Genomic DNA, 20,054 nt, shown 5'->3' on the forward strand with positions numbered 1-20,054 from the left:
GCTGGCAGCTGCAGTCCTTGTCCTCCTTCCTAACAGCTGGGGGACAAAACAAATGGTTTCCTTCCCCACGTTCCTCCCTGGAGCTGGTGTAGCACTGGCTGTGCTGAGTGCCGGCCTGGTGCTGCTTTGTCTCCTCAGGGAGGCCCAGGCACCAGTATTTTCACAATTGATTTAATCCCTGGTAATAAAGAAATGCCTGACATGACTCCTTTTGTTAATTTTTAAATTGAAATTGCTGTTTTTATAGGTCAGAATGGCTGAATACCCACAATTTCATATGGTTCAAAGTAAGTAAAATGTTCCTGTTCCTCTGCTGTTCCTCAGTAGATGGCCCACCACCTCAGCCTTGCCCATTGTCCACTGTCCATCACGCCCTGGGCTGTCCAGGTGGGTTCAACTAACCCCTTTGGGCTGGGCTACAGGCTGTCAGAAAAGGTCTCTCAGGCCTCCCCGAGTTCGGGCAAGAAAAGCTCCAGCGACTTGTGCAAACATCTCTCAGGGCCATGTCCAGAATATTTATGCCCCTTTATTGTTTTCCTATTACTTGGCAGTCTAAGATAATGAAAAGAAATCTAGACAGTCCCAAAGCTTTGAAATCACATAAACCAGGCTCTAAAAAATAAGCCAAGCCTACCTCAGAAAGAAGACATATGAGTTTGTAACACAAACCCATTCACCGCTGCTTGCCATTATCTAACCATTTACTTTTCTTTTAATTTAATTTAAGCCTGGGTTGCTCTCTTTCATTTTCAGACAGAAATGGCTGCTTCCACCAAATTCAGGGCCATCCCATCTCCTGGGCTCCCTGGGAACAGTGTCTCAGAGACACCGTAGCGATGAAGGATGACTGGCCTTGGCCAACGCAGACTCCATCCATTCCCTCCTTGGCCAAGAGGGGAGTTGGCACAAAGTGTTTGCTTTCAACAGGAACTGTTGGAGCCAGCAAGGGAGGAGACCAGGGGATTAGGTACTGCGTAAGGAAGAAGGGGCATGCTGCAATTGGGGCGCAGGCACCCCCCTTACTGAGGAAGGTGCCTTTGACTGCACAAAGCAAACCTTCTGGAATCAGGGTGAGCCCAGCACTTGGCCCAAAGGGGCAACTGGTCCAACTCACCATTTACAGAAGAAGACCTTCCCTGAGAACCAGGGATATTCAGAGCCACTAAGATCCTGTCTTATTAACCTCAGTCTCGCTTTTCCCTTTGGTTGAAGTGGAAAGCCCATAAGTGAGGAGACAGCAGCTCACACCGGGTAGTGAAGTTTCCTCAACCTAATCAGAATATCTACATGTTCAGCCTCTTCCTCAAAAACGAAACCCAACTATATTCTCCTTTACTTTTCCATCTTGACTATTAAATCTTCCAGTAGAAATATATAAAAATAAATTTAACCAAAAATGTTAAGTGTCCAGCCCTTCTCACACCGGTTTAAAATAAATACCCCTTTCACTACCACGCTCATGGAGACCTCAGATAGTTCCAGAACAAATGGGCCAAAAGCCCCCTTGAAGTGGGGGAGAGATGGTGTCCCAGTAATGCACAGACTCAGAACCATGAGACACTCACCCATAGTGAGGCCAGCAGGGGGCACCCCGCACCCACAAGCTGCCAACTAGCTGGGTGCTGCAGCCTCCTTCACTCAGGCTCCTGGGCAGAGGGGATTTAGATGCTGACAAAGTGACAGGCACTCCAGGAGCTCTCAGGTGCTCTGACAGCAGACATGAAACCACATGGACAGCAGCAACCGCAAACACACATCCATCTTCACCAGTCACCTTTCCTCCAAGGAGCACAAATTCGCACAACGCCGCAAGGAGCCCGGAAGGCTGGCGTTGATGTGCTCAGTCAGTAAGAGGAGGCCCTTCCCCACCGTGCTGAGACTGTCCAGCCATGCCCCTGCCAGCTTCTTCTAAGCCCCTCAGGAGAGGAGGCTGGTTGGCACAGGTGGCCACCTTGGGATGCTGAGGGAGGGCCACCTGGAAGGGCAACTTGAAACTGCCCCACACTGAGTCCTCATGCCCCATCGCAAACCCCTCCTACAGTTTACAGCCACTTGATATACACCCCACCCCACATACACAAATGGCCACTAGAGACCCCCAGCTTCCCCCAATAATATTGAGAAAATGCCAATTAGCATTAGCCAAGTGGATGCTGCTGATGGTGGGGAGGAGGGTTGGGAGAAGACCATGGCAAGGACACATTGCATTGTTTATTCATTATCTTGCTCAGTGTCTGGCTCATGTCCAATGAATGATTGAATGAACAAACGAAGGCAGAAATCTCTGGGGAAAACTGTTCCCAAGGCAGAGTCCCAGACCAGGACCCTTCGATCACGCAAGTTTCCTGTGGACCCCCAACTCTTTCCACGGTGCTGCTGGGAAGCATTCTCTTTGCTCTGTTGAAGCCTCAGAGTCAGCCAGGAGAGACCCACTTATTTTAACAGGCATCCTCCTCTAACAGCAAAGTGCCTCTGGGAAGGGTGGCATTCAGCACCTGGTGAGATCAGGAGTTCTCCACTTTGGCAACACTGACCTTTGGAGTCAGATCATTCTTTGTCATGGGCTGTGCATTGCAGGACGTTTAGAGCATCCCTGTAGCACTCTCTCCCCAAGTTGTGACAATCAAAAACGCCTCCCAACATTGTTACATATCCCCAAAGGGGCAAAATCGCCCCTGGTTGGCAACCATGAGTGTAAATCAGATTGCTCTCCCAGTACGGTATCAAGAGAAGTGGCATTTTTAAAATGGAATTGGGGAGGAGAAGTAGGTAGTTAGGAGGCAAGAAGCCTGGTGGGGGGCACATTCCTGGACAGAGAAGAGGACTGCAAGCGAACATGTGGCCACAGTGTTACCTAGATTTGTATCTGTGTCCAGGAGAGAAGTCAGGTTTCTTCCTCACCCTCTCTCTTCCCTCTCTGGACTATAAACTAGGCTAATAGTCTGAGTCATGAAATGGAGCTCCAGTCTAGGCCTGAATTGTCTCTGGTCACTGTGTAAAAATACATCTCAAGTTTGTAAAATGTTGAACAGAGCCCATTGCTAAGCTGTGCAATATCCACATTCCCATTTTATTGAGGAGAAAGATCCAGCCCTTGAGAAGCAACAGCACCCGTACTAGGTCACTCAAAGAAAAGGAAAAATAGCTTAGTAGTAGCAAAGGAACTCAACCCTATGCTGTGTGCAGCCTGCAGCTCTACAACCAGAGCTCAGAACGAGGATCAAGCTCTCAGGGGCAAAACTTTTAAGTGCTGATTAACAAAATCAGGCACAGACAGTGGTCAAGATCTCTGCGGACACAATCACTGCTATTGATTGTCTTCACTCACTATGCAGTGTGGAGCCCTGAAGGAACTTCTGAAAGTCACTTAATTACCTTCTCAATTTCAAGAAAGGGAGGCCTTGCTGCCCAGCAGCCCCTGGAGCAGGGTGGACACAGGCAAACTGCTTCCCCGGGAGAGGGGATCCACAAGAACCCACTTCCCAATGAAAGAGAAGACACATTCCAAGTAAAAACACATCTGGATTTTGCTTTTCTGCCTTTGTAAAACTGTCTTCCTGCCATGCCTCTTTGCTAGTATAAGAGCATGTGTGTGCCCGTCCCATCACTCGACTGGCAGGGGAGCTCCTAGTCTGGGGTAGCGGGGCGGCTCATGGACCCTAATGGGGACCTGGGGAGATGAAGGAAGGAGACAGCAGAGGACGAGGGAAAGCAAGAGGGAGAAAAGGGTTCTTTCTCAGGACTGATCCTGGCAGCCCCTCTGGCATCCTGTCTCATCTCTGGTTCTGAGAGGTGGCACACAGCCGCCCTATCTCTTCCCTCTCCCTCTGCCTGTTGTGGACACAGAATACTCAGCAAACCTCAGTTTCCTCCATGTCCACGGGGACAGCAGAACTGATGGCTCACTGAGCAACTCTGCAGCCCCAATGAAGCATGACCCTGCCCTCCTGAGGGGTCCCAGGGGCCCTGGGTCCAGCTGTCACTCCACCATGCCCGCCAGGATGGCTGCACCCCTACACTCACGATGGCCTCCCTAAGCCGGTTACCAGACAGCCCTGGTCCTGACACACACACTCTGAGGGGCTGAGTATCATGAGGGGATTCTGCCTCCTTTGCCCACCACCAAAGCCAAGAATTTATAATTGCCTAAACTCACCATTCCCAAGCCTTTCACTGAAAGCGACTAGAACCACAGATTATAAAACCAGCTCACAACAGAAAGTTCCAATGGCCCTTGGTCTCCCAGGTAAAGATCACAGAGCAGTTCAGCTGAATATTAGAGTTTTATTTTCTAGAAAAGGAGGATGATTTGGGGCAAAAAGTAGCTAGAAACCTTAAACGACCAACCTGAAGAGCCCTACTCTTCTGTTCTGCTGTTCTGTGAGCCCCCTACACAACCCAACCCCCTCTGATCCACCTGAGGAGACCCCAAGCCTCTGCTGTCCCACTGCTGCCCTTCTAGCTTGCCCACATCCACGGCACTGCTGAACCACCTCAGCGACTTATGGATGCAGGTAGTAATGCACGAGCATGTTATTGATCACTGGAACATCTCCTAGACCATATTTAACAACAGGTCTCTACATAACAGCATGGATGGATTTCACAAGCACAATGTTGACTGAAAGAAGCCAGACACGAAATAGCACCTACTGTGTGATTCTATTGTTATAAAGTTCAAAAGCAGTTGAAACTAATCTGCGCTGACAGCCATCTAGACAGGGGCTGGTCATGTCTCTTTCCTGACTGGGTACTGGATACACAGGTGTGTTCAGTTTGTGAGAATTCACAGCTGAACACTCAAGATGCGTGTACTTTTCCCTAAGTATATTAACCTTCAATAGAGAGTTTTCAATACCTCTGAACCACAGTGGGCTGACATGAGAGGCTGTTCTGCTTTGTGGCCCTTGCCAGCACCCAGCCTCACTTTTGGAGCCCAAGACAGAGGCCCGGGCAGCACCCAAGGGGCCCAGGCCCACACTTACCGGCTGCAGCCCGTCCTCCTGCCTCCTGCTCTGACTCGGGCGGTTGATGAAGGACCGTGTGGAGACTTTGTAGTGATTCAGCAGGCAGACGATGACCACGACCATCACTGTAACCACCACGATGATGATGATGATTTGGGCAAACTCCAGCTCCGCTGTGATGGAAGAGGAAAGCATATTAGCCACAGGTCCCCTTGTGCCACGACCCAGTTCTCCAGACACCCGTCTTCTTGAGGCACTCCGATCATTACAACTGTAAGTCACTGAAGGCCTCTTGCATGAATCTGGTCCTCACAAGGACCTCATGAGAGAAACTATTTTTCCTCAGGCCTGCTGCCCAAGGCCACTGCCAGACTTTGACATTCTAATAACATCCAAGAAAAGGAGAGCCAGGCATGGGGCTCTTTCCCACAGACCTCTGGTGTTCAGCCTAACCTTGGTGCTCAGACAAACCTTGCCTTGGCAATTTTATAGGAAAATGTACTCCGTGGGCTCTACACGACCTCTAGAGGTACTCTTCCGTAACTGACCCCATTTCACACACAGAACTCAAAGTCCAGCCCAGTGTGCACGCCACAAACTGGCCACCTCACGGGCTACCCCTTCCTACTGGGCAGGCAGGCCCTTGAGTGCTACCTCTTGGAATATGAAAAGCTCAGTGCTCTCCATCCCCTGAACTCTGTTCCCACCAGATAACATCCTCCATAACCCCCACCTCCAGAGGAGTTAAGAAAGTCTCCCAAAGCTGACGTTGTTTCTCCTAGTGTAATCTCTCTAGGAAAGTTAAAGCCATCTTTATGGTTGAGTCAAGTTTCTCAAAGCACATCCGCATGGGATCCACATAACACACTGAAGGGAAAATATGCATGCTGATAAAAAGCTCTAACCTCCCTTCCTCAAAGGCTTTGCCTTTGCAAGTAATTTAGAAAACTCATCTCCACTGTCTCCAACCCTGAGGGCTGGAGACCCATAAAACCATATTTTATGAATAGTCAGGTCACCACTGAGTTTCCCAACACTGCCATTACAAAAGATTTTCTAAGTGCCATTAACACACACTTCACACACGAGTACGGTACCATGGAGCAACTTCTAGAATAACAGCACGTTGAGTTAGCAATTAGAGGTAGGTGATTCAAGCCCTCCAGTTTTGCAGGGACGAAACTGAGGCTCAAGGCTCAAGGTCAGCCCTAGAACCCAGACCTTCTGCTTTCTGGCTTCCAGCTCAAGGCTCTGCTGAGTGTTGCTCACCTGTTTTCCTCTGAGTCTCACCACACACTGAAAAGAAGTGATTGTGCAGGGGCGTCAATTTAAAGAGCAAGAGAATCTGGGAGAAGGGGAGGAAGACAGTGCACAACTTTGTTGTGAGGCGGGGAGGTGTGGGGTATAATGAAGGGCAAGAGAAAGAGGAAAGAGTTGTATCAATTGCGGTACTGCCTCGAACTTGCAACACACACACATGTGCACACAGAGACACACATGGACACACGTGCATACAAACACACGTGCATGGACACATACGGGCATGCTAGATTCGTGCACATATATACACACACTCACGCGCACATGCAGAGAAATACACACACGCATGGATACACATACACACAAGGCACACACACACACATAGGCATTCACACACGTGCACACATGCATGCACATGCATACACACACAGAACACATACATACATGCACACTCTCAAGTGTATGGGCTCATACTCAGGATGATGCAGGAAGAGACTGGGTAGCATCCTTCCCCCAAGGGCAGTTGAGCGCCCCTGCCATCTACACCTTGGGAACAGAGGAGCAGTGGCTGGGACGGGGATAAGTGGAGGGTCTTCCTGGATCCCATCATGTCCTGTCCTGTGGCACTGCTCTCCACTCTTGCCCTCTGCCCCCCAACACCTGAGGGACAAAGATTTACAAATGTGCCTGTTGGACTGGGCTGGACTGTGCTTGGCACTGGGCCTGTAGGCGGACTGGCCCAGAGGTGTGCCTTGGAGAATGGAGGTTGGTGTGAGGGAACTGAACTGCTGAGCCCCACATGGTGAGTGGTTGGGGCCAGGCAGGTTTGCCAGGCGCATCCCTCGCATCCCTCGCCAGGGCATGGCTGACTGAGGAGGCTTAGGAGACAATGCCCCCAAGCAGCTCAAGAGGCTGGTGGTCAGCAAGGCCCAGGTGCTGGGCTCCCCACCCCACCACACTCTGCACAGCTGTCACTGTGCTGAATACCCCCCCTGATACCTAATGGCTGATCAGCAGGGCCTCCAGGGGGCCTGGGTGCCCAGGTCAGCCCCAGGAGCTTGTCTGAGCATCTACTTCCTGTGGGAAGGAAGCCACCAAATTTATGTACACTCAAAGTCCTCCCAGGGACTATCAGAAATCTTCATGGTGAGAATCTCCTGGAAAAGACTGAAATTGCTCCCAGTCAGAGAGGGCATAGGCTGGGACATTTGCAACTGGAGTACAGATATAAATGTGATCTCTATCCTCACAAGTGGTGGAATATGTGACATGTTAACCCAGAAAAACTATCTTCATGACTCTTTGCCTTGGCACGTAACCTTCTCATGTCCAGAAGACACTGTGTCTTTTGGTGCCCATGTAACAAAGCACCCATGTGAAGCCTCCCTGGCCATGGGGCTGGATCCCTTGTTTCATCATTTATGACATGAGATGTGACTGTGTTTTTTCAGTCTGTCTCTCACAGGAAACTATGATCAGGAACTTACTTTTACTTATTTTGTATTCTTGGTGTCAGGCATGGGGTGGTGCCTGGTATGTAGTTAAGTGGATTCATCAGTAAGAGGTGAATCAATGAATGACACTGGAGCGCACACACCACAGCCAAGAGAGGGTTCGGGGATGCATGGCTCCAGGTGCACTCTCCCGACCTGCACAGGTGTGCTCCCTGCGAGGACAGCTACTGCTGACAGCACTGAGGCCTACACTGGCTGCAAAGCACAAGGAGTGCATCTCAGAGGAACTGGGAGAATGTGCAGAGGGGCGAGCCACCAACCCAAGGACCATCACCCCAGTGACGAGCAGACAAGGAGGCAGGGACTTAATTCTGCTTAGGTCAAAGGTGGCCAATGTAGCATGAAGACTGAATCCAAAATAATGCCTTGTTTTACCAACTCTTATTTTGATTTTGTGGATGAATAGCAGAGTGCTCATAAATTGCCTTTCGGGTTAAATCATGCCCTGGAACTGACAAATGTTTTTTTTTCTCAAGAAAACTTAATTGATTTATGGACATGGAACTAGAGGAAAGTGATGATTACAGTGAGGAGTTCTGCACAGTCTTCGTGGGTTAATCTTCTTTACTTGCAGGATGTCTTTCTAGGTCATCTTTTCTTGAATATGGAAAACTATGCAGATAAACATTTGTAGCAAAGCAATCAAATTACATTTTCATAATTCTATGGACATTCTTGGGTATATTTGTGTTTCATTTGAAAAGAATTTTTATTATAAAAATAATGAAGACTTCTTCAAACAATATAGAAGGAAATGGTACAATTTAAAAGTTTCCCTTTAGAGGCCTGCAGCACTCTCCAACCCCCCACTCAACCCACGCTGTCCTGGTGGGGAGCACAGTTCACCCATTGTGTGGATCTGTGCATTTGAATAAGGGCTTTCTTCTTTTTAATGAATGGAATCATTGTACAAATATATTATTCTGCTTTTTTTCACTTAATACATCAGAGACATCTTTAAACAAGAATATACATAAACTGAACTCATTCTTTATAGTGGCTATCTATTCCAGAATACGGATATACTGGAACTTACAATCTCCAAGTGATGGATATTTAGGGTGTTTTTTTTTTTTTCTTTTTTCTATTAAGACCAAAAGATTGTGAGGGCCGGCCCCGTGGCTTAGCGGTTAAGTGCGCACACTCCGCTACTGGTGGCCCAGGTTCGGATCCCAGGCGTGCACCGACGCACTGCTTCTCCGGCCATGCTGAGGCCGCGTTCCACATACAGCAACGAGAAGGATGTGCAACTATGACATACAACTATCTACTGGGGCTTTGGGGGAAAAAAAAAAGGAGGAGGATTGGCAATAGATGTTAGCTCAGAGCCGGCCTTCCTCAGCAAAAAAGAGGAGGATTCAGCATGTATGTTAGCTCAGGGCTGATTTTCCTCACACAAAAAAAAAACAACAAAAAACAAAACCAAAAGATTGTGTGTGTGTGTGTGTATGCAAGTGTGAGTGTGTGTGCTGGCTCACATTTGTAAGTATCTCTATAGGAAAGATTCCTAAAATTGAAATTTCTGGGCAAGCATATACCCTTTTAAATTCTGATGGCTACTGAGAGTCTGCCTTCTGAAAAGAGTCTTGCCAAGGAGAGGGCATGCTCCCCTACACTCTCATTAACACTGGACACTCACCCTTTTCATTCATACTAATCTGATGAGCGAAAATATGTATCTTGTTTTAATTTGTATCTCTCCAATTACTAGTAATTTTAGATCTTTCCTATGGTTATTGGTAATTGGTAATTTTCATAACCATATTAGTTCATTTTAGTTTATTTGTAGTTTCCTCATTTCTTATTTATTTGTAAGTAGTCTTTACATATTATGGCTACAAATCTTTGTCTCTTACATGTGCTGCAAATATTTTCTCCTAGTCTGTCACTTCTTTAAACTTTGCTGTGAGTTTCTCTATAGAAGATATAAATTTTTGTGTCATCAAATACTGTCTATCTTTTTCCTTTATGGCTTCTAAGCTTCCTGTTTGATTAGGAAGGTGTTCTCCAATATTCTAAAAATATTTTTTCTTCTAAGATTTTTTTCTTCTAAGATTTTTATAGTTTGTATTTTTATGTTTAGATCTTTATTTGCTCTAGATTTCTATTTCTTTTGGTCTGAGATAGCACATAAAACATTTTGTACTGTCTGAAAGGCATGAATCTTCTGCTCTAATATCATATTAAAAAGTTCATCACAAGCAAGAGTAAGAAAGATCTCGGTTGTGGGAAACAGTGTATAGAGTCCCCACCATCTTTGTTTTAAAGGGGACTACTTGCTCTGAGGCTGTGCTTCCCCAGCTTTCTTGCCAACATGCCATGCGTACTGGGCCCTGCCATACCCCTGTGCACCTGGAAGGCCCACCTCACCCCTCATGTGTCCAAACTTGCTGTACTTCCTCCCTTGGCTCCAACCTCCTGGTCTGTTTAGACTAGCAGCTCTCAAGTACTTTGGTCTCAGGACCCCTCTATACTATTAAAAAGCTTTGTGTGGATGACATCTATCAATATTTACCACATTTGAAATTAAAACTGAAAATTTTAAATATTTATTCATTAAAAAATAAACTCATTACATGTTTACATATATAACACAATAAAAATAATTATATTTTTAAAAATAAAAAAACTCTGATAAGAGTGGCACTGCTTTACGCTTTGGCATATCTCTTTAATGTCTGCCTTAATAGAAGACAGCTGGATTCTCCTCTCTGCTTCACCTTCAATCTGTTGTGACACGTTGCTTTGGCTGAAGTATATGAAGGAGATCTGGCCTCATTGACCACCTGGGAGGGTCTCAGGGACCCCCAAAGATCCTAGGGCCACACTTGAAGAACTGGTGGTCTAGACTTACCGACAGCAGACACTCTAGTACAAACACTAACAGCCTGGACTTCTTGGGGACACTACTGATGCCAGGAAATGAGAAGTAGTCAGGGCCATTGTCCTGAGTTTTCATGCATGAGTACGGTCACAGCAGGTGCATCTATGGCACACAGGACATACAGCGACACTGAGGGGCTCACGGGCATTTGAATAGCGTGGAACTTGTGAGGGGAAGGGCCAGGGCACTGGCTGGCAGGAACCAAGTCCCCAGGGTACCACTCACTGAGGCAAGCAGCCCAGTGGTGAAGCCCAGCTGGCTACACTGGATGACAGAAGCCCAATCAGAGGCTGAGCTACTACATCCCTTGGGCCAGCATGAGAGGCAGCTCTTCCTACAGGGACTAGCCCATGTCCCAAAGGCTACTGTCCTAACAACCAAGTCCTAATCAGACACAGGAGCAAGAGCCAGCGCGACAACAGTGATTCGGCCCGTGGCTGCACATCAGGGTCGCCTGTGACGCTCCTTGAAGCTCTGACATCAGGGCCTCATGAGATGCTGTGGGGCCTCTGGGTGTGGGGCCTGCAGAGCCATGCAAATCCCAGTAAAATGTGCAGCAGACCTTCACTTTGAACTCTGGGCAAAACCAGTCAATGAAAACAGACTGCTTTCTTGAACACTAACAACTTGAAAACAAAACGGTTTTACTTTCTTTGGGGCTACCAATACTTCCCCAAGAGGGGTCCAAAGGATTCTCAGAGTGAAAATTGGAATAAACAGAGAGAGAGTTCTTGGGGACAAGCATGATGACTTCCAGACATCAGAGTCCTGCGCTACTGATAACCTCTCTCTTCAAGACCCCCTTTCGAGCTCACAAGGGAGTATTTGAGCATCTCCCCAAGACCTCCCCCTGCCATATCTGTCCTCCCACACCGTCTTTCACTTTAAACAGGAAAATTCTACTAAAAAAGGCATTGTAAAAGGCAAATTAAGTAAAGATCGTACCACCAGTAGGATATCTGCAGCCTGGATGGTAGGTGGGAAAGGGGTTGTAGACCCCCAAATCTAGTCACCTGACCCTCCCCCTCCTCTCTCTCCCTACATTTTGTAACAACTGGGATAGGTGATTCTTGTCCCTTCCTTCACCTTTCCTCAACACTCCCCAAAGCCCCCCATCCCTTCATGGAGACTGCTCAGAGACAGTGAGGGCCCCCAAAGTGGTTTTCCAGCCTCCAAGTGTGGCTCTGTGGCCAATGGCCTGACTTTATACCTTCTCAAGAAAATAACTTTCACAGGGCAAGTAAAAGAAGCTTTACATTAAAAAAAAAAAAAAAAGGCAAAAAAACCTTGCATTCCCACTTCTGAATGTGAGCATCATACAAGATTCAGCACACCTGTCCAGTTTCAAGATTTCTGCACTCCTGATCTCAACCACAGACGTTTTCAGGGCTTCTGGGGACCTTGCCCAACAACTCCCTGGACTGCACAGTCAGGGTTCAGGTGGGCCGAGTGCTCTCCACGTCCAGCTGAAAGCACCATCCCTTCAAGGCAGAAGTTCCTGACCACGCTTCCCCACACAGGCACGCACACATACACACCCTCCCACCTTACACCTTGTTCGTTTCTCTTCCATGTGCTCCAACTGTGGGAGGCCCAGGGTGCGAGGGTTGTACACAGGGCAGCAGAAGGTATAGTGAGCCCTATTACCCACCCCACAGGGAACTCTTTTGACAGGCCCTGAAGAGGCATATTCATCAGACAGACTCATGCACGCTACTGCTTCCTGAGAATCAAGGTGGCACCGAGCCCTGTGCCCAGGAACAGCAGCCTGTGCACAAAAGTGAGGCATACAGCAGCTGAGACCTGGCACTGCACTGGGGCCTTGCTGCCTCTCTCTCCCCCTAGTCTGCCCACATCTGGCCCTACAAGATGTCTGTTTTCCTGTGGTGGGGGAGAGGAAACGTGCAATGGTGCATAAAACTTGGGGTACACAGAAAGGAAAAATTCTTGTGGTTTTGGTTTGGGGGGATGGGGTGTGAAGGAGAGGCCAAGAAAAGAATGAATTCTGTAAGAACTATTAAAACAGAAAGGTTTTTTTTTTTAAAAAAAAATCCTACAAGAATAGTAAAGGTCTAAGAAAATAATAGGATACTTGAGGGTTTCCAAAATTTCATGTGTCCAATATGGATTCTGAACACAGCCCACTGGTCAGTTTTCCTTGATTCCAATAGCTATTGACATCAACAGAAGAATGCCAAAAAGCAGGCCCCACAAGGAAAGAATTTTAGGCCAAAGTCAAATTTTCACACTCTCCCTGCTTTCATGGGGCTGTAGCTCAGGATGTTACAATCAATGAGTCATGGCAATCCCAACACCAGACATTTTATAATAAATCTAGTCTAAAATTTATAGGAAGGCATCACAGAACCTTACTTTATTACTGTAAAACAGTGACAGAGATGATAGTGATGATGGCATCTATTTTTATAGAAATATCTCCAAGAAATTCCAGGCTGCACAGTGGAGAATTACAGGAACAGAAGAAATTGTGTGAGGTCTGTTGGTCTATTCCCCAGTTCAATGAAGAGCTGAAGTGCCTCATACTAGAAGCATGAGCGTCTGTACTATTTTTAAAGAACTCTGGGGAAGTGTGGTTCTACCACCTTAGGTTCCTAATATAACACTCATTTCTATTTGTGGGATGGTTAACACCATCTTCCATTTGGTCTTCCCTTCATTAATATATCATCCTTCACATAAGTCCTATTTTCTAAACATTTAATTATCTTTAAGCTCCAGATGTGTAATTTATGCCCTTACAGACCCTGTAATGGGGTGGGGGAGGGGGCAAAGTCTGGGCCCCTCATTAGCCCTCTCCTTTCACCAGGCCAAGTAAACACCTTGGCAGCATTCAGAAAAGTTGTCATGCAGAATACTGTGACATCACTGAAAGGGCTGAATGCTGTCCACAAATCCCTGCACACCACCCTAACCAAAGGCAGAACCTACCTCACTCCCTCAAGTGCTGGAATCTACTGGGAACACTGAGACCAACGCTAGCCGCCACAGAGGCTTGCCCTGCAGGCAGCTCCTCTCTCCCAGTGAGCTCTCCTAGGTCCCCACCACGGCTCAGGCACAGGGAAGGTGTGTCTGCATTTCCTTCCTCTCTGTCATCCTGGGCAGAGATGGGTGTGATGAGAAGATGACAGCCTTGGGGGTGTTTTACTCCTTATTTATGGCTCCATGACACTTTTAAAGTGCTGAATGTTCCTAAAGCCTGGAAAATTCTTTCCCAAATCCTACAGAGACCTGGCGGTGGGGGCAGGAAGACGGGTGGGGGCAGGAGCTGGAATCTACATAGACTATAATTGCCTCAAGTTTGTGACCTGTTAGTATAAAAATACTCTTGGAGACTCTAATGGCTGAATGAGAATTCACACTCATTAAACACCACGGTCAAGGGAAGAAAATTCAGCCTGTGTTACAAGAATAACTTCACAGTTTGAAGTTCAGAAGGCAAAACAGTAAGAGCTGTCATCATAATGATGATATATTTTAAATTTTCTTTGAGGTGGGTTGGCTACTCCATTCTATCCTACAAGAAATAGAGCAACAGAGGGGAAAAGAGTCACCACAGAAACACCCAGATTTGGTGTCACCTTCCAGCTTTATCTTCCTTTAGAAGCTCTTTCATAACCCCTTGATGATGGGCTCACTACCCTTGGAGGGCTCCCTTGTGTGCATTTGAACCCTGTCACAGCACTTATCACTGTCTTGTTAATGCCCATTTTCTGGTCTTCTTCCTCCAGGGAGTGAGCCCTGGGAGAATATCTTGTTCTTCTGCAGCATCCTCAGCAGGTAGCATGTGCCTGGCACAAAGTTGGTGTTCATTATAGATAAACTGATGAAGAAATCTTTAAGGGGAAGGGGCTCCAATTGCCTAATCTGCTTTGAACAGTGTCTAGCACAGAACCATATTCCACCAAACACTTACTAACAACTTCAGTGGTGCTGAAGTTTTGCTACAGATTTTCATATTCTATAACAATTATTCACTATTACTACTTTAGGCATTGAAAACCGTCACTGAAAAGGCAGCCTCATGGTTGCTATGTTACCTGTTTACAGAATCCTATTTATATTCATGTAGGTACAGTACATAAAATGTTTTACATGACAAAAGTGGGAGATGATATCTACGATCTGTAAGACCAGAATTAGCAGGGTGCAGTTAAATGGCACAGGGCCCTCTGAGGGCAAGATGTGGCCCAGGCACATCTGTCTGAATCCAGTTCAAGGACAGGTGCCTTCGATGGCATTGGCAGGCAGGCAGCAGTCAGTGACAATTAGATTGACTACAGAATCCTACAATGCAGACACTGTGATTCCATCCAGCTAGAATAACATCTTTTTAATTTACTAACGTCCAAGTATTCATCCAATACAACTTTTTACTATGCATTTTAGAATCTAGAGTTTCATGATCTCTTCAGAAAGAAATTTAGCTAAATACATTCCAGCCAAAGATGACCGACAGGATTTTCTGAAAACACAGCAGAAGGAGTAAGAGCAACTACAAACCTTTTAAAGTCTATCCTTCTCCCATGCTATAAATAGAAAATCATACATACATAAAACCATAATTCCTTCTATAGGATTCATTTAAAATCCACCCCCACCCCCACCCCCACATTATTAATTTAGGAAAGTATTAGGAAAAAATACAGCTGCACAAATAACCATCTTATTCACAGTTAAAAGCAGTGGTTTATGAATGCTACCTAGCTAGCAGTCTGTCTGTCTGTCTGTCACTCACTTTCCTCGGCTCTCTCTGTCTCCCTTTCAGAGTCACAGTTCTCTTTCGTAACGTCTACTGTTACTGCACTGCTGACCTGAGAAACTACCCAATAAACCACCCACATCTGGAGAAATACATCTTTTCTTTAAAATACTGTTTTCAATGACTCAGGGTAGGAAAAAAAAGCACCCATGAGTCTAGCAGTGAGTAACAGAATTTCCAGGGGAAGTTTTAGCCTCATGTACAGAGCACTGAAAAAACAAAACTCCAGAGCAACAAACCTGTGTATTTATGCATAACATCTCCAACAGAACAAACTGATCACAGGTGAGAAAGAAGATGAAAAAGCCTAAGACATATCTTCCTAAAGAGAGTCCAGCCCTGAAGTATTCCCAGAGCTGACAGATCCCTCCTAGGTAGACACAAACTTCTGGAGAAAGTTTCTACTCTTCTCAATTCTGTCCTCAGACCAAACTCCAAGAACAACCACAACAGACCCCAGAGAGCAGGCAGCACCCACAGCTGGCCTTTGGAAGTGTACCTTTTTTCAAGAACAGGTCTTTAAACGGGGCCTCCTTCAGTGTGCTGTTGTTCAGATGGTCACTGGACATAATCGAGTCCTCTGTAAGGGGGAGTCCAACCGTGACACAGCCCCCTCCCCAGTTCAAAGCATCCCTTCTGCCTCAGACGATCTCCTCTCCAGACAGCTCAGAGCTGCAGTTATAGCCAGTGTGGGGTGTGAGAGAGAGAGTGTGTGTGTGTGAGTGTGTATGTGTTTCTGTCTGTCTCTCTCTCTACTGTATCAGTGGGGCCCAGCCCAGGTGCTAGACTCAAACGCTGTGGCTCTGACCGCAGACTATGGCTACCAATTATCAACTGCCATCCACAGAAATCAGGAGCTCTGTGGCAGGAAGCTGGTGGTGTCATAGAGAAGATAACAAGTCCAGAGTCTCAAATCCTGAGCGCACCTGAACACCCAGTGTTGTATACAGAAATATATAGCAATGATTAGTCTGCATTTCTCACGTTTGTCCTCACACGGGACACATTACACACACAGACGAGCAGAATGCAGATAGACAGATCATCTTGTTCTATTACATTCAATAATCTCTTTAACAGGCAAGTATCAAACCAGACAAGGCAGAAAGAGGGAAATCTGTAAATCTCAACACAATATTTCTTCCCTTGATGTCTGCTAGAAGCTTTCAGAGTTGGAGAAATGGAGAGAGAGAGCTTACCGAGGCAGCACACGCAAACAGGCAGGGACGTTTAGCCACTTGTGCTTCTCCACTGTGGATCCAGCTTCAAGAGCACATCCTGGCTTGGAGTGCCCACAGAGTCCCTCATGCCGAGAGCCAGGCTGCGGGCTGTCCTCTGGGTCTTCCTCTCCCCAAAGTCTCTAACTGATGGGAGCAGCTCGCATGGCTCTTGCAGCTAAGCTCTGTACTGGCAACTGGCAAAGTCATAACCACAGCATGAAACACGCATAGTTTCTCCCCCTCCTGCTTTCCCTTCCCTGTCAGCTCTTCCCCTTTTCTCTTCTCCTCATTCTCTCTCCCTCTCTGTCCCTCTCTCCCCACCCCCTCATTCTCATCATTATTTCTCAGTGTATGGTAGCACAACTATACCACAGAGAATCCTTTAAAGTCAGGACTCTCAATCTTACTATGCAGTTTTAGTTTACAAGGTTCAGAAATTAGAGAGAAGAATCCTAGGTAATGAGAAACGGCAATTCAAACATTAAAGCAGAGATACATCTCAGGAGGGTGCTTTTTCCTGGTTCATTTTGTGCATGCACAGTCTCTTTTTCCCCTGAGGTCTAAACAGTTTGTTTCCTATGTGTGTAAAACATCTCCGGTGTGTTCTGATGCCCTGGGGCCGTGCGAAGAGACTTATGAGAAGGCTGTGTGTCTGTCACAGCACTTTTCAGAAAAATCACGGTGTGACCACAGTGAAAAGGGCAGCATGCCATGGTAATATTGCAAATAACCCCAGCCACAAGCACTGCTCTGTGCCCAAAATAGTCTTTGTTTTTCCTTATTTAGGGTAAGTAGCAATGACATGTGGGCCATAACAATAGTTTTGGCCGTAGGAGGAGTTGTCAAAGCAAAACTAAACGCTGTTGGTTACTACCAGCATTAGAAACAAGGACAGTGACGTTAGCAGCCAGTCCTTGCTGTTGGCCTCAGTGCGTCACCTGGGGCCAAGAGCAGCGTCTGGGCTTGATGTCACTGCGGGTCCCCAGTTTGGCCAGAGGACATCACTATTTCGTGTTCTAATTACTGGGGGCGAGGGCAGGCAAGGGACAAAAGAATCATCAAGAAGACTTTCCAGAGATTTCACGTGGATAAAAGAAAATGGGACTCTCAGCAGGAAAATTAACAGTTGTATACATTTGCATGTGTCAATCAAGACAGCCCGATTTTTCTTCAGCACTTTCCAAATTAAAACGTAACTCCCCTCTCTTGTGTTATACTTTGCCTCAATTTCTTCTCGGAGTCACAAGGCTGGGTGTGTGAAGGGCGAGAGGCTCAGGAGAGTGGGCTGGGGTGCGGTCACCTAGTGCAGGGAATCCTCCTCAGAGAAGAGCTTGCCTCAGAAAGCATTCGAGACTGATCCCACTTCACACTGGCCTCGCTGGTCTTTGGCTCTCCCTTGCCCCTGCAGCCCTGGGGTCCTTGCCATCTGGGGATGGCACTTTCTAGTCAGTTTAGTCAGGGTGACATGATCACTCTGAAATCAAGCCCTTAAAGAGGAATATTCACAAGATTGCATATGACTGTCATGCATGTCTGTTTTTGAAAATTAGGGATTTAGTCAACTATTTATAGGATCTGAAAATCCATTTTGTCATTTGCTAATGGACATATTTGCATTTTGAAATGGTGGCAGATAGTCCACTTTGGGCTTTAACATTATTTAAGACGCATATTTCATGCATCAAAAAATTCAACATATTTTTCATTTTTAATGGCTGCGATTCCACTCTGCCTTAACATACTTATTTTGTTTGGATGGCTTCCTTATCGCTGGACATTTGGGTCATGGGAGTCAATCTTAATTAAGCTCCTTGTTCATTCTGTTTAATCATTCTCACTGTTTAATCCATTTAAAAACCACTTTAAAAGCCTCTGGCTTTATGGACGACAGTTTGTTTTCAAAATGTTGCCCACACCTCATACCAGGCACACTGCTGGCTGGCATGAATCCCTGAGGGAGGTGTGCTGCACTCCTGGCTGAGGGCAGTGTCCGTCAGAGCCACTCTAATCTGTGTTCAACGTGTGCTCACCCTGCTGCCTGGTTAACGCGGGCATGTCACCACTCTTCAGCATTCACTGAAGGGTTGTCGAGGCTAAGTCACCAGGTGGTGGTCTTAATTTTGTTCCTATTCCCTTTTAAGTACCAGCCTGAGAAGGATGCTTCAGGAAGGAAGCACAGAGGTCAGACCATGATCCAGGGGTTCACGCTCTGATAAACATCTCATTCTAGCTAGCCCTGACAGTATGTGGATTACTGGGGCTTTTTAATTGATAGGTGCCAATATTTCCTTTCCTTGAATTCAGAGAAAATGGCAGCATACACAACAGAAGGGTGTCAGAAGAGACTAGTTTGCTGAACAAAAACACACAAGTAGAAAAGTGTAAAAAACATTTGCATTCAAGAACTTTTTCCTCCCTCTTTGTCTTTAAATATGCATCTTTAAAATGAGTACCCCGATGGGCTGATTTTACTAATGTGAGTTTTGTGTAGTTAATAAAATGTCTCAAAGCTGTACAAGGTTTCCCTGTGTAGAGCAGAGGCCTTGGAAATGGGGCAAGGAAGGGTCACCTAAGACGGACATTTTTATAAGGGTCTGTTGATAGCAACAGGGACCTGAACATCCTCTGCCTTCACAAGCTCACTCTACCAACATCTTCAAGGTTTCTTCCATAAAGGTCTTCAGTTCATTAATTCATCTGACAAACACTAAGCAGTTACAATCCTTAAGAGGAAATATACTGGGCCTTCAATGTAATATGACAGACAAGCATTTATTGTAGGGTTGAACTCATCTTAGGTTCCACCTGTAGGTAGTTGCTCACTTAAGGAACTGAATGAGCTCTAAGGATTGGCTTGCAGCCAAGATCGGAATATGACAAGTACAGGTGACTGGGAGTATCCATGACCTTAATGGCCAAAAGAGACAGCACAGGGCAGGGATTTTAGCTCAGGGGCTACTCATTAGCTTCAGAAAAAAATCTCTGGGTGGTAGAGGGGTGCTCTGCTATACCAAAATCTCTCTGTCACATATAACCTCGTTAGCATCTAGCCTGGTCCAATCCTCCGATTTAATCACCATAGGCTTCTCGGTCATGCCTGGCTGCCTCTTCCTCACGTGCTCCTGCCCTCGAAGGGCATCCCATTCACAACAGAAATTTTCACAAATAAAGATCATTCGGAGAGTTAGGAATACCTTTACAATGGTCATACAGCAGAAAATTAGCATTTATAAAGATCTACTGGTATGTTCCAGGCACTTTCAAGCACTGTATATCTTTTATCTTCATACCAACCCTGTGAGGCACATTTTCTTATTCCCACTTCATAGAGGAAGGAGCTGAGGCTCAGAGAGGATGAGTATTTTGTCCCAGGTCAAATGGCTGCTCAGAGGCAGGCTGGGAGTCAGAGCCCTGGGCAGTCTGACCTGG

The 20,054-nt window shown here is 46.4% G+C and overlaps 1 protein-coding gene across 5 annotated transcripts in view; it reads right to left on the reverse strand.

The window, feature by feature from the left end:
- LDLRAD4 (low density lipoprotein receptor class A domain containing 4) overlaps positions 1 to 20,054 on the reverse strand; it is a 453,579-nt gene that overhangs the window by 21,446 nt on the left and 412,079 nt on the right. For all 5 annotated transcript variants that reach the window (XM_058556731.1, XM_058556729.1, XM_058556730.1 and 2 more), the window contains one exon: positions 4,986 to 5,140. In XM_058556731.1, coding sequence (XP_058412714.1) covers positions 4,986 to 5,140 — 155 coding nt within the window. The remainder of the gene's footprint in view (positions 1 to 4,985; positions 5,141 to 20,054) is intronic.

The sequence above is a fragment of the Diceros bicornis genome, chromosome 16 (genome assembly GCF_020826845.1).
Source record: "Diceros bicornis minor isolate mBicDic1 chromosome 16, mDicBic1.mat.cur, whole genome shotgun sequence".
NCBI classification, from domain to species: domain Eukaryota; kingdom Metazoa; phylum Chordata; class Mammalia; order Perissodactyla; family Rhinocerotidae; genus Diceros; species Diceros bicornis.